Source organism: Sprattus sprattus (genome assembly GCF_963457725.1).
Source record: "Sprattus sprattus genome assembly, chromosome: 11".
NCBI lineage: Eukaryota > Metazoa > Chordata > Actinopteri > Clupeiformes > Clupeidae > Sprattus > Sprattus sprattus.
In genome coordinates, this window is record NC_137909.1 from 15022354 (window position 1) to 15038125 (window position 15772).

Consider the following 15772-nt stretch of genomic DNA (forward strand, 5'->3'; position numbering starts at 1 on the left):
TGGCACCTTAAGGAAAAAAAAAACTTCTTTGAGTGACTAAACCAGGAAAGTCTTAGGCCCTACGCCCAGACGCCTTCACCATCCCATGTGCTCAAACTGTGCACCACGAGGCCCCTGCTCCCCAACAGACAATAAATATGAACAAGAAGCATCATTTGTCTGTATTAAAAACAAACAAACAAACAAAAAACAAACAAAAAATGTTTTTTCATCATCTGGAACTTCGTAGGTACAATATCTAAACTTTTTTTTGTTGTTTTTCATATGTGCAACATCTGAGCGGATTCTTCACCACAAATATTTGAACTGACATCAAACCCGATCCCTTCCCAAAACTTTTTTTGTTGTTTTCTACGTCGTTTAAATAATCTAGCTTGTTTCGTCATTTCATGTACACACATACATATATATATATATATTTAAATTTGTTATTCATTTTTTCCTATTTGCCTTTCCTCTATCGTTTGACCACACCTTGCCACCCCTCTGAAGTCTGTGTTCACCACACAAAAAAACACTGCCACTAAAGAAACAGACACACAAGCGAATGAAGCAAAGCACAGTGGGACAGAATGAGCAGCTACCACTGAACTCAAAGAGAGAAAACCCCTGAAGCATTGTGGATTATTTGGGATCAATACAGGCGCAACCATCTTTGAGAAATGCAGGGGACGGGGGTACTGCAATTGTGATTTCTCCGTCGTGTAATAAACTTGTGGTACCAGACCACTTGCTCCTTGGTGCTGGGGGAGGCTTCTACATCGGTTCTCAACCACCCCCCTCAGCCTGCTCCACGTCATCCTAAATTTGGTCAAATCTTTTTCTGTTTGATTAGTTATGTACCCTTTTCCAAAGCTCGTCTGCTCCCCCTAGTCTGCTCGTACCGATGGAGAAGCCGAGAGGCAGCCGGCCACATGGCGGGACGAAGGGATGCATGCTGCGACGCACACAAGGGAAACTGACAGACATTTCAAAGAGGTTTTGGGATCATCATCGTCGTCGTCATTGTCACCACCATCATCATCATCCATCTTCACTCCAGTCGTTTGGCACATTTTGTTTGTTTCTATCAGCATCATCTAGACAACTCTGGAGTGGGGTTTGATTTTTTTTTTTTGTATTTTTTTAAAAGTGCAGTGAAAAGTTCAAACAAGCCATGTCGATTTTTGGGAAGACCCTTTCCCCTTTTAGGGCCACGAAATGTCTTCCTCAAAGATGGCAGGTCCCCACACACTTAAAGGCTACTGAGTATCCGCCTGCTCCCTGCACTACAGTTGTGTTGCTGCACAAGGAAAAAGACAGAATCACATGCAAATCAGGTTTGCTCTTTTCTTTTTTTTTGAGAAATGCATGGACTTGGATCCCCCCCAGAACAGATAAAAAATATTTTTGTCTGACTGCATGAAAAAGTCTGAAACAAATGAAAATAACAACAAAAAAAAAAACCTTTCAAGCAAACAATTCTTGGCCTTCCACAGACTGTGCTTGTTATTCCATTCAGATAAAAGCAGACACCTGAAAGCATGTAAGATACTCAAAAAAATATGTCATCTATAGAAATCTGCATTCTGCATCACATTCATTAAAACAATATATATAAAACTATACTCAAAACAAGCCTTACAACAAATGGTCTAAAGTTGTCCCCATACCTTCCCCTGCAACACAATTCTCATGATGTGAATGTCACTGGGACGGACACTGATTCTCTCTCACTCTCACACACACACACACACACACACACACACACACACACACACACACACACACACACACACACACACACACACACACACACACACACACACACACACACACACACACACACACACACACACACACACACACACACACACACACACACACACACACACACACACGTCTGTCAGTCTGCCCACCCATGACACAAGCAGGGACAGCCCTCAGCCTCCTCTCCTCTGGGGGAGTCGCCCTGGTAACAGACGACAGACAGCATGAACTGCACTTTATAACAACACAACAGCTTCTGTATGGCCTGTGTCACGCACTCAGTCGGACACACACCCACTTGCGTGGAAGGATCAAATGCCCACACTCTGATCCTGAGGTACGCCGGACAAAACTGATTGAATAATGTGTTTAAAACAACCCCCCTCCCCCACCCCTGCTCTGAGCAGGGACCCAGCACAAAAACACAGACAGGCAGACAGATAAAATCCCCATATATGCAAACATTTCTCAGGAGTACGCTGTAGATGCACAGAGAAATAATTGGTTTTAGTTGTTATATATATACCAGGGGTCAGAAGAGCTGTATGGTGCTAGTGGTCCCCTAATCTTCGAACTGTGTCCCCGAGGGAGAACATAAAAAAACGAACAAGGGAAAGCCACTCTGATCCTTTTAAACAAAAGGGTCCAAAGAGAATAGCACTCCTGGTCCTCTTGATCGTGGGGAGAGTCCGCAAGGAATGAGAGTGTGTGTGTGTGTTCTCAAGTAAAATGTTTGTTTGTTGGCACTTTATGCACTTCTGTGAGTGGAGAGGTGTGTGTGGGGGGGGCATCTCATTTTGAGGAATCAAGCAGCTTGATGCGTCTCCTTCAAACAAAACACAATGGCAACGACACAAAATCCTCATTAGAAGAAAAACAAAAAAAAAACCATCAAAGCAAAAATACATTCGAGGCAGAGTAGGAACAAATCCTGTTGCACAGTCCATCTGCTTAATATTCACATCACTTTCTTGCCCCATCTGAAAACTATGCGAGTACCCACACGCACACACACACAAATACAGACAAACATGCGCCCACACACAGACACACACACACAAGCTCACAAAAAAACGTCCCCCATTGGAATTTAGTTTGTGTCCTTAAGAACACTCTTTTCTTACTACCCAGTCACCTTTCACTCATCTCTCCCTGCCTCGCTCGTGTGTCCATCGCTCCAAAACAAGTGCAACACCCAATCACCCATATCCCCAGGCTTTGTCCCTCTGTGCACCCCGTAGAGGAACTGAGGCAACCATGGGGACCAGTGTGGTCCTAGAAAGCGTTGGGGGAGAGGATCAGAGTCCTGGTACACACTTAAAAGGTCAGGGAGGGTGTACGTGTCAAAGGTCAGGGGGCGTGTCTTCTTCTGTTGGGCGTCGGCAGTGGAGGAAGTGGTTCCGCCCCGGGCATTCTGTGGTTACTGTGGTTACATCAATGGCACAGGCAGTGGAGTGGGAACAGAAAGAGGACAGGAATGATTCCATGCTTGAGTGTGTGTGTGTGTGTGTTTGTTTGTTTCTGTGTGTGTGCGTGTGTGTGTGTGTGCTGGATGGGTCTGGTCCTCCAGCTGGGATTCATGCTGGATTGTTGGAGTATATTCCAGAAGAAGGTGATGTCTTGCTCCGTACGTCGCAGAGTCTCTTAAGCCTACATCTGCACACTGCAACTGAGAATATGAAGACCGTGTGTGTGTGCGTGTGTGCGTGTGTGTGTGTGTGTGTGTCTACGGAGAGTCTGTGAAAATCACTACTGCAGCTTGAGAAGGTGGGATGGGGGCACATTCAGCACATTCATGCAGTTGTCCCCACCCACATTGTTCATAAGCCACACCCAGAAGTCTATCACCCAATCGGGTGGGGTTGGGGGCGTGGTTGTAGAGGTGCCCAATTAGCAAATCAGAGTAGAGCTTTGTGCAGAAGAGTGAAGAGGAGGACGAGGAGGAAGGCCTTCCAAGACTGGTCTCTTTCCGATGAGAGAGAGGCCTGGTCCTTTTATCCAATAACAAATCTCAAAGGTGTGTGTGTGTGTTTGTGCATGAAGGAGAGAAAATAACTCAGTCCAGTGGCCCTATCCAGGTGGATTTTTATTCCCTCTCTGCACCAGCAGGAGTTAGACTGTGTGCGTGTGTGTGTGTGTGTGTGTGTGTATCTGTGTGCGTGCATGTGTGTATGAGAGTGAGGTCTTTTGGGCCTGTTGGTGATATCACAGCAGGGTATAGCAGAGCAGTGCGTGTGTTTTAATTTGTATGAGAGTGGATGTGTGTCTGTGTGTGAGTGAGGCCAAAGGTGTGTGCCCGTGTGTATGAATACGTTTCTCTGAGTGTGTGTGTGGCTCACAGGCCGTTGCTGTTGCGGTGCGTGAGCGGTGGCTTAGAGGACAGCTCCACCACCCCTCCGCTGCGACCTTTGCCGATGACCTTGGGGGCGCGGCGCAGAAGCTTCTGGGCTTCGGTGAAAGCCTCTGTCAGTTCCTTCTTCCACTGGACAAACTCTGGGTCACTCTGTGTGTACACACACACACACACACACGCGCACAGAGAGACACGAACACACTCATTAAATCACACAAGCACCCAAACATAATGTGCATGTGCACATAGAACCGAGAACCTACACAGAACCTAAAGCACTATGGTGAAAGATTAGGGATTGCACCTGTGGAATCAATACAGGACAACCCAGACAACACTAACCCAGGCAACAGTAACCCAGGCAACAGTAACCCAGGCAACAGTAACCCCGACAACAGTTACCCAGACAACAACCGCCGAACCAACCAAAGCTATTGATGGAGGAAAAGGAGAGAGAGAGAGAGAGAGAGGGGGGAGCCATCTTACCTCACACTGCAGAACGAACTGCTTGCCCCCTTTGATCCGGAGAAGGATGCACCTCTTGTCCTTAATCTGCGTCTCCTCCACCGTCAGTATCTGCTCCATGGTCAGCAGGTTTTGCTGTGGGGGAGGAGGAGAAAGAGGAGTGAGACACTGCCCAGAAGAGACCCTTCAGCCTGGGGTACACAACCCTCTGGATATCCCCTGAACATGGGGCTCTATGTGTGTGTGTTGTACAACACCACCTGAGTGGCTTTACAGAGCGCAGTGAAGTGTGAGGACAGAACCCTACAAATGTTTGTGTGTGTGTGTGCATGTGTATATATATATGAACAAAAACATGCTACTGCCACATTATGCTACTGAAGCACTCTAACCAGTTCCAACATAGATGAAGATGGCCACTGTCAGTCTGCATGGTCTCCAGGTTTAGTGTATGTGTGTCTGTGGTTGTGTGTAAGCTAGCCGAAAATAAAATAAAATGACAGACTGCTTTTTATTCCCCACCATCACACCCCCCCTCTTAGATGTCCTGGGCAACCTGGACACCATTTCCCACAATACACCACAGCAGGAACATTCACGTGCCGCTGCAACGAGCAGATTCCACTGGGGTGGGGGGGGGGGGCACTACAGGGAAGGTGGTAAGCAGCTTCCTGAGCCTGGACGCTATTTGACTTGCAGAGGTTACTGGTTTTGAAAGGTCATGGGGAAATGCGCTATGACCTGAGTCACTCATACGTCTATGATGCGGGGATGCCTCCTGTGCATGTGCGCTCGCCAACGCTCCCTTCATCTTTTTAGGAGGAGAGAGGGAACGAGGGAGCAAGAGAGAGGGCAGGAGAGCAGGGATACAGCTGGGCTACACTGGGACTGAACTTACCGACAATTTATTCTTGAACACACTGAGCAGGCGCTCCTGCAGTGTGCAGACAGAATGGACACCCAGAGAGAGACAGAGAGAGAGAGAGAGAGACACACACACACACGTGCACACACACCCACACGCAGGACGATGCAGACAGAATGGATGTGCACACACACATGCACACACAGACAAAGACAGATACGTAGGAGAGCATTCATTCAAAACAAAACAAAACATGAAACAATACAAGACCTTAGATACATAACCACACACAGACAGAGGACAAACAGTCTGCAAACTCAGACGCCATTCATTCATTACATGAAAATCACACCGTATACACACACTTAACATGAAAACACTTAACAAATAAACCAACACACATACACACAATCTCACACACACACACTGGTAGGTAGAACCAAATAGTCCTGACACAAACAAGTGTGTGCGCGCGCACACACACACACACACACACACACGCACACGCACAATCTTACCCTGGACTCGCCCTCTCCTCTCCACTCCACGCGATTGGGGAACAGGTAGAAGTATCTGCGCTGCCACTGGGTCAGAAAGGGGTTTCCCAGCTTCAGCATGTAACCATGCATAATGCAGTCCTTCCCCAGGGCGTAGTCTGGACACACACACACACACACACACACACACACACACACACACACAGTTACAATGAGTCGTTATCTTTACCAATCGGCTATACCTATACCTGTGAAGTTAACAGAGTGATGAGTTAAGTCGAATAGTTCCCTGCGATTATCAAATAACATTTCGGATTGAAATGCCCATCCCTACTCTAAGCAGGTGAGCTTTAGATGCACTTTGTGTAAATGTCTGAGAGTAGCGAGCGAGCGTGTGTGTGTGTGTGCATGAGTTTGCTTGCGTGTCTGTGTGACAGTGCGTGCATGTGTTTGCCTGTGTGCATGTGCGTGAGAGACAGATGTGTGTGTGTGTGTGTGTGTGTGTGTGTTTGTCTCACCCTCCTCATGGCCCAGCTGCTTGTTCTTGGCCCGCTTGCGTGCCTCGTTCTTGTCGGTGTCGCTGTTGACGGCCTCGTAGACCGTCTCAGCCACTTCCTGCTGCCAACGCTCCGAGATCACCAGAGGGAAGTTCTTATACAGCTCCTGATCACTGTCCAACAGCTGAGGGAGAGAAAGGAGGCAGGCAGAGGAAGATGAGAGGGAGAGAAAGAAAGAAAGAGACAGAGAGAGGAAGAGAGAGAATGATAGGCAAGGAGAGAAGGCAGAGAGTGACATGGCATTAAGAGATGGATGAAGAGAGGAATAAATGTCGAAAGAAAGAAAATGGTGGGAGAGATAAGAGAGAGGGCGTCAGGGATAGAGGTTGGACAGACATGTCGAGGGTCGTGGATTTATATCTGTATAGCCTGTATAGCAACAACTCAGCACCACTTTGTTCGTCCTGAATCATCAGTTAGCACATGCACAGACTGAACACACACACACACACACACACACAAACACACAATGAAGCTACCCAATCTTTTATGGTAAACATGTGCGCGCACAAACACACATAGAGCCACCTCATTGACACACAGTTGTCTAAAAGGTGTACCTTGATGCCCTTGGTGTCTTCCTCGTCGAAGGAGCCAATGTCAAAGGCATCAGCAGCATTGACCTCACCTCTAGGGGGAATCAGTGGTGGAGAATACTGCAGAGAGAAAGACAAGAAGCGAGTGGGGAGAAGAGGGTAGGGAAAGAGACAGAAGGAGGGAGGGAGAGAGGGAATGACAGAGGGAGAGAGAGAAGGAAGGTTACAGAGAGCAAGAGAGAAGGAATTAGAGAGAAAGAGAGAAAAACAGAGAAAGACCGATAGACGGCCAGGAACAAAAGACAGGAAGGGTTTCAATATAAGATATAAGAGCCCAATCACAACATCCATACAGCTCTGATGAAGCCATGGCAACAGACCCCACCACATGTTCTTGGGCTCTTATCAGTAATGGCACACAAATGCAAAAACAATCAGGCCTGGACTTAAAGGGAAGAGAAGAAAAAAAAAAAAGCTCACACAATGCAGCATTTAACCATGTGAGAGCAGAACTCTAGCAGCGACAATGTTCCAATGCTCCACTGACATACTGACATACTGTTGCAGCTAAATACCTCATGGAAGAAAACAAGCCAGTGTTGCTTACCAAGGTCTGTATGTCTCACTCATGCATGTGTGTGCATTCGCTTGTGTGTGTGTGTGTGTGTGTGTGTGTGTGTTTGCTTGCAAGTCAAGTCAAGACACAAGTCAACATGATTATATGGCACACACTCAGAAAGAGTTAGTGTCCCTTGAGTATTTGTGTTCTCTGTCTCTTTCCTTCTGTCTGTGTGTGTGTGTGTGTGTGTGTGTGTGTGTGTGTGTGTGTGTGTGTGTGTGTGTGTGTGTGTGTCTGTTTGTATAAGAAAGTGAGAGTTTGCATCTGCATGCATGCATATGTGTGTGTGGTTTTAAATGCCTAAGGGTTGACAACTTGCCTTCTGCAGGTACACTTGCTGCCAGTCGATACCTTTGAAAAATAGATGCTCCTTCACTTCTGAAGCCCTGTGTGTGTGAAGGAAGAAATACAGAATAATTTAACACATGCAGTGCCCCAATATCACCACCAGGGAACAGTGTTTCTACTGCCAGCATTAAAAACAGCAACACACACAGACACACTCCTATCTTTTTCCCTCTGCCAGTCTGTTGCAGTGGCCTCATACCCAGTGCCCAGGTCCAAACACACACACACCCCGACCACTGCCCCACCCACAAAGATGCAAACACACATACATTTACTAATACACACATGGACGTATACAGACACAACAAGAACAATATGGGAACCCTTAAAGATCCTCTTTAATCCTGCCATTATGAATATGAAAGCCAAAGGCTCGACGGAGGTGCACTAGCTCTTTATCACGTCTGTTTTCAACACAGTCCATGTTACTTCTCTGTGCAACACACACACACACACACACTTTTTCTCTCCCTCTCTCACACCTCACTGCCCTGAGGAGGAGATATGTGTGCTGAAGCAGCACTGAGCTGCAATAAAATAAGAGCTCTTCTAAAGCTCGGCACTCAGCGCGCCAGAGCTCTCAAGTCACCAACCTCTCAGCCCTGTCTGGACAGACTGTAGTTATGTGTGTAAGTGTGTGTGTGTGTGTGTGTGTGTAAGTGTGTGTGTGTGTGTGGGGCGGTGGGTAGACAGAGTGAGCGAGAAAGCGACAGGAAGAGAGGGCTAGAGCATCCCCGGACAACAGGTACTGAGTATTAGAAGAGAAAAAAAAAATACAAAATTACAAAAGGTCAGGGGGAGAAATGATAAGACAGACAAATGAGAAAGAGAGCAAAATGGATTGCAGGGGAGGCTTGTGGTCAGTGAGGAGGACTAAGGTTGAACGTGGAGGTTTGGGTTAGGAGGGGATTCCCAGGTGGTCGTGGCAGCGAGATTGGCCTACTTGCCTTCCGGTATGTAAAAACCCTAACCTGGTCTCACTCCCCCTTACGCGCGCGCACACACACACACACACACACACACACACACACACACACACACACACACACACACACACACACACACACACACACACACACACACACACACACACACACACACACACACACACACACACACACACACACACACACACACACACACACACACACACACACACACACACACACACACACACACAGCCCCATAAATAAACACTATTTAGCTCTCCCTGCTGTGATGCTGTGTAATTAGGGCTGTCATGTAAACCAGGGTGACCAACAAACCGCATGTGATGACAGCACTGTGGGCAGAGGATAAGGGAAAGAGAACGAGAAAGAAGTGTGAGAGTGTGTGTGCGTGTGTGACAGAACAAGATAGAAGTGTGAGAAAAGAAAGAAGGAGGCAGAGGGGGGGGGGGGGGGGGGGGGGAGAGACAGTAGAGAAACCGACGGGTGTAAGAGTGACAGGTGGGAGAGATGGTAGACAAACAGACAGGTGTGAGAGCTCACCCTCGGCCTAGGCAGCCCAGCCTCTTGGCCACGTCCCTCTGTAACAGTCCCTCCAGTAGACACTTCAACTCCGCAGAGAACGAGTCTGGTAGTTCCACATTCTACAGAGGAATGGGAGGGGGGATGGGGGGGGGGGGGGGGGGGCAACAATGTCAATAAATACATAAATATTTCCAGTGGAGTACATCAACACGACCATGTGTTTAGAGAAGTGGAGTAGAGAAGATGTCTGTTGGATTTGGCAAATTATTGAGGAGTGATACTAGATAAGAGTGTGTATGTTTGTGTGTGTGTGTGTGTGTGTGTGTGTGTGTGTGTGTGTGTGTGTGTGTGTGTGTGTGTGTGTGTGTGTGTGTGTGTGTGTGTGTGTGTGTGTGTGCGTGTGCGTAAATGAACGAGCAGCCATTTTCAGTTCCATCAAACTCAACAGAAAATCGCCAAACTCCTTTACAAACTACTTTACAAACTACTTTACAAACTACTTTAAAATACTGCTTAAATAACCTTTCGATGTGGACCGAGATATATTTTTTTTTGAAAGATTTCCCCATCCATTCAGCGTTAGGAAAGCTTCCATCACGTACGCAATTTCACCATCCCAATCAAACCACAGGACCATGTAGGTCACTTCAGAGCAAAGTAGCTGACAGACACACACACACATCACGTGTTCCCCCTACGCAATCACCCAGACACAGCATGTGTGCAGGCACACACGCACGCACACACAATTAAGGCAACAGACGCATACAATAAGGTACATGCAGGTGGGGGACTGGGACAGGCTTTGTGTGTGTGTGTGTGTGTGTGTGTGTGTGTGTGTGTGCTGTGGGTCTGTGTTTAACGCTGCTAGGCCAGGCCTTATGGGATGTCTGTTGCCTTGGTAGCAGGGCTTTTTTAATTATTTTTTTTTTAAACACCGGACAGACAAAGAAGTGATTCACAGCTGGAGAAGAGGAGAGAGAGACAGACGTGCTGAAATGGATGCAATGTGGAGAGGCTGTGAGTAGGCATGAACCAGTGATTAACTCCAACTGTGAGCGCGCGCACACACACACACACACACACACACACACACACACACACACACACACACACACACACACACACACACACACACACACACACACACACACACACACACACACACACAGGGTTGTCCAGGGACACTGAGGGATGTGACGACGTACAGCCAACCCTTTAGGTCACCAGAGGTGTTACTAGAATGTCTTTCTAGAAATCTTTGGGTGGGCATTTGGATTATTTAGGTGGGCAACAACATAAGCCAAAGGAGTGTAAGCTCGAATGGAGACGGTATAAAGCAATGTTCTTTGGCTGTTGAGCTCAAATATCAGCCTGTAGCTAAACCCAAAAATTGAATTGCAGACTGCATCTTAAATGGCACTCAGTAGGCAATCAAATTACCCCTTGTGTTGATCGGCTGGTTTTGTTGATGGCTCGGCCTGAGCCACTAGGTTTGTTTCCCGTTGTTACAGAGCTATCACTGTGTAAGCTGCCAACACCAGACTTTCTTTGACCACTAGCACTGAACTGACCGCTAGAGGAGCGTGAGGAGCAATTCTTTGAATTTGAGGGGAAGACTTCACCTTTTAACCCCACAGACTTTTTGCTGAATGACTCATTTAGCTGTAAAAAAAGTAAACCACTGGATCACTTGTGCTAACACTTCTCACAGATTGTCCACATGGGTGCTTGGGATACCAACGTAAAATTGGCTTGGATGGGGTATCCATATTTAAGCCTGGAGTGGACGCAGCAGAGCTGGAGGATGGGTGTGTCTGAACTTGGATGGAAGTTTGCGTTCCCTGACACCGAGATAGTAACGCTTACTTGATTTTGGTAGATGTACTGGACTTGACAGTGAAACACGGCATGGATTGGAGTTGAGGGTGCCTTCTTTTTAATAAGCCACCTATCTATTTCTGAAAGATTTACCCAGCTAGTTAAATAAAACCAATCAAGTAAGCCTTCTGTTATCATTTAATACAAGCCAACACGAGTGACTAGCATAGCCTGGAGCTGGCTAGCTGACCAATTACTAACCCAATGGCCAACCTTGGTGACCCAGTTTAAACTTGATAGTGGAGAGCTACAAACAAGTTTTGCAGTTCACTTAAACACGTCTGTACGATAAAGAAGTGTCGTGGTTTGGCATGATCAGTACACCCCCATTTTTGATGAGCGATGACAAAATGTTTGAGTTGCCTGCAGAACGGTTCTGCCTCTGTGTGTGTCTGTGTGTTTATCTATGTATGATTGTGTCAGAGCATGGAAAAGAGAAAGGGAAAGAGTGTGAGACAAGATATTTGAGTGTGTATGCTTATGCACATCAAACGGTGTGTGTGTGTGTTTCTGAGAGAGAGAGAGAGAGAGAGAAGAGAAGAGAAGAGAAGAGAAGAGAAGAGAAGAGAAGAGAAGAGAAGAGAAGAGAAGAGAAGAGAAGAGAAGAGAAGAGAAGAGAAGAGAAGAGAAGAGAAGAGAAGAGAAGAGAGAGAGAGAGAGAGTGAGTGTATTGGAGCGTGTGTGTGTGCGCTTAGTTGCAGGTAGCTGCTGTTTATGACCAGGTTGTAAAATGCAAACTGCACATGCAAATGATAATAGCCACCTCTTCCTCTGTCCCGGCTCAACACACTCAAAAAAGACCACACTCACACACAAACACACCTACACACACACAAACACACGTATAAAACAGTTAATGTTAAGGGCCTATTAGGTCAGACAGGGTGAGAAACACAGCATCAGAAAGACAAGAGAGAAAAGGAAATAGATATCACACCTGGTATGGCTGTATAGAAATGTGAGTTATGTGTGCATGTTTTAGATAGTGTGTGTAAATGTACACATATTCAAAATACATAAATAAAAAAACACCTCACCATGGTTAGCGTCATGCGGTCGATCTCGTGTTTGTCTTTGGTTTTGTGCTGCCGGAATGGACTGTGCCTGAGGTGAGAGGGGAGAAGGTGCAAGGTTACTCAGGTGTAGAGGTCGGCCAGAATATCAGCAATGCCTTGTGTTTCAACCACACAACTCTTTTTATACTAAATTACTTTTTCTATTTTGTAGTTTTGAATTAACATTTGTTTACAGAGGCTGCTGGTTGGCAATGTAACCACAACATATGTATTCAGCCTTCATTTGCATTCATTCAGGACCTTCCCTTTTGATGGCTGGTTGACCAGTTGAGTTTCTTAAAGGTGCAGTATGTAGTTTTTACTGGGATCTACTGTTGAGGTTGCTGAATTGGACCCAGCTGAATACCCTTCCCTATTCAAGCGTGTACTTGAACATAAGGTGCGTTCTTGGTTTCATTTATCTGGTAAGCTAGTGGGCTTAAGTTTAATTTGCTATGTTTGCTAGCCTGGTCAATGCCATCGTAGCCATTTATTTCCCTTTGATACCATATGGTCAATGGTTTAGTTTTAGGGAGTACATTTCACTAACAGTTAATCAGTCTTAGTGTTTGGTGACAGTTAATAGGCTAGACAGCTTTTCTGCTCCTTTGGGCTTATCTATGTCATAAGCACAACAGTTTACAGATTTCAGACACATCGTCAATGGGAAAACAGGGAAAAAAGGAAGAAGCTTCTTTTGTTGGCTACATTTAAAGAAGACTGCAGTAGAAATCTGCACAGAATGGATTTTTTTTCAGGCCCACTCTCCCCAAAATAGTTTATGGAACGGGCTATTTTGTCCACTTGTACCAGCGGTATAAGTCTCCAGTTGATGGATTTCTCAGTGCCCCACCAGTCTGCTCTCATGAATATGTTCTCTGGTAAAAACCACCCCTCTAACCTTCTGCACTTTAAGAACGTAAACCACATTGCAGTAACTTTCATTTCATTCATAAATGTATATTTTGTGGTAGTCCTGCCAATCATTTCTTTTTCCCGTCGCATACACACCAGTTTCCTTCAGCCAGCACCTGCACTCTGCAATCAGAACTTGTCACACACAGCACTCTTCACTGGCTCTCTGTACCGGCTAGATTCACATTTAAATCCCTCTCTCTTGCCTATAGGACAGCCACTGCAGCAGCACCAGCCTATTTAAATAACATAATTCACACTTCTCTCCTCTGATGAGCATCTGTCGTCTTTGCCTTCCCTCAGCAGCAAAAGATCATCATTGTCAGGAAGTCGACCAACCACCACACAGTGCCAAAGTCAATGCCCAGCATTTTAGAAAGGCTGTTAGTAAGAATATGGGGTGATAACCGGTCAAGTCCTTTGTGTGTGTGTGTTGCGTGCATGTATGCTACTGTGTGTGTTGCCTGCATGATACTGTGTGTGTGTTGTGTGCATGTATGCTACTGTGTGTGCTGCGTGTATGTATGATACTGTGTGGGTGCTGCGTCCATGTATGATACTGTGTGTGTGCTGCGTCCATGTATGATACTGTGTATGTGTGCTGCGTCCATGTATGATACTGTGTATGTGTGCTGCGTCCATGTATGATACTGTGTATGTGTGCTGCGTCCATGTATGATACTGTGTATGTGTGTTTGCGTCCATGTATGATACTGTGTGTGTTGCGTCCATGTATTATACTGTGTGTGTGTGTGTTGCGTGCATGTATGATACTGTGTGTGTGAAGCGGTCATGTCCTGTTGGAGAGGGGCTGTTCTGACCCCCTGTCCTGATCAGACTGCTTTGAAGAGTTCAAACACAGTCAGAAGCATGCGGACACACACACACACACACACACACACACACACACACACACACACACACACACACACACACACACACACACACACACACACACACACACACACACACATCAATCGAGAGACGTCAGCTTCTCTTCGCACCTCCATACCTGTGTGCTGACCTGCCCGGCCAGACTACAACATTTACCCTTTAACACACTTCAAACGAGAGGAGTGTGGGTTGAGGGAAGGGGCTTACCCTCGCAGCAGTTTGAAGAGCATGCAGCCCAGAGAAAACCAGTCGGCGCTGCTGTCGTACGCTGTACCCTTCTGCAGAACCTCAGGAGCCATGTAGCCATGCGTGCCTCTGCAAGAAAAACATCATACCATTAGATGCCACCAGAACCACACCGACACAGACACTGACACAGGAACAGACACAGGAACAGACACAGACACACACACCAGGGTAAGCCAAAACACAGCAATGGCCTAGATCGACACCCACACTCATCTGACCAACACCCACCACGATCTGTCAACGGTCTAAGTAGTGGTGCATTATCTAACAGAAGTGCAGGGGGTGCCAATATTTTTGTCCATGACTATATAATCATATACTCAACCGCAGCATTCTAAACACGCAGACCTGATGGCGATGATGATCATTATAAGCCACCAAATCCACACACACAAAAGCTGGGTGAGATACAAGTCTGCAGGTTAAAATAGCAAAACCACCATCCCCAGTCTAGTTGGTTTGAGTCAGGAGTAACAACTTCCCTAACTGACTAAGAAGCCTGAATGCTGACCAAAATGTATTTTGACCTACAGAATACTAAGCAGGATGGTTGAAGTTAAAAAGCTGTTTGGGTTCACAGATTTAAGTTCCATGTATGGTCAGAAGTCATTGTCAGTATGGTACATTTTGAAGTGCACCTCCTATTCAAGGGATTTTTCAAACTCGTTTTTTCATGAATCCACTTGTCTCTCTGGTATCCCTACCCCGTGCAATGTCAAGAATTTGAGTTGACCTTAAACTTCTCATAGCGGTGCTGACTGGTGGACTTTAGGTCTTCACCACTTCCTCATACACTCACAAATCAGAAGTGCATCCTTAAGTGCATAATGCTGCGACGTGCTAAAAGTCTCGACTTCAGTGAGCTGATCGTTCCAAGTGTTGGAAACATGAAGGCAGGAGAGCTCATAACTCAAGGTTACGTACTTTTAAGGGTGCAAGTGTGAGAATGAGGTTACGTACTATTAAGGGTGCGAGTGAAAGAATGGGAACTAGGCCTAGGAGGGGACAGCTCTACACCAGCTCATGTCTCATCTCACATCCTAGCACCTGCTGGCTTCTCAGGCTACTGTGAAATGTGACCATGTCATTAAGGAGTCATCGACAAATAGCTGAAGCAGCTAAGCCTCCATCTACGAGCTGTGTACTCAGCCACAACATGAATGCAATAAGAAAAGCATTTACTCCTGTAATGCGAACAACACAAAGCTAGAAAATAATAACTCTGATGCTGGCACTTACTGCACACCCACATGCATACGCATGCACACACACAGACAAATCTGAACAGACAAGGCATGTGGAGTTGGAGTAACTATA

General features: G+C 46.3%; 1 protein-coding gene across 1 annotated transcript in view; it reads right to left on the minus strand.

Moving 5' to 3' along the window:
• Positions 1–1896: 1896 nt before the first annotated feature.
• Positions 1897–15772, minus strand: part of grk3 (G protein-coupled receptor kinase 3) — a 53888-nt gene continuing 40012 nt past the window's right edge. Inside the window, exons 13-21 of the mRNA XM_080847309.1 lie at positions 14414–14521; positions 12380–12446; positions 9480–9580; positions 7961–8027; positions 7047–7142; positions 6448–6610; positions 5951–6087; positions 4589–4702; positions 1897–4252 (exon numbers count right to left, since the gene is read on the minus strand). Coding sequence (XP_080703435.1) covers positions 4085–4252; positions 4589–4702; positions 5951–6087; positions 6448–6610; positions 7047–7142; positions 7961–8027; positions 9480–9580; positions 12380–12446; positions 14414–14521 — 1021 coding nt within the window. The 3' untranslated portion in view covers positions 1897–4084. The remainder of the gene's footprint in view (positions 4253–4588; positions 4703–5950; positions 6088–6447; positions 6611–7046; positions 7143–7960; positions 8028–9479; positions 9581–12379; positions 12447–14413; positions 14522–15772) is intronic.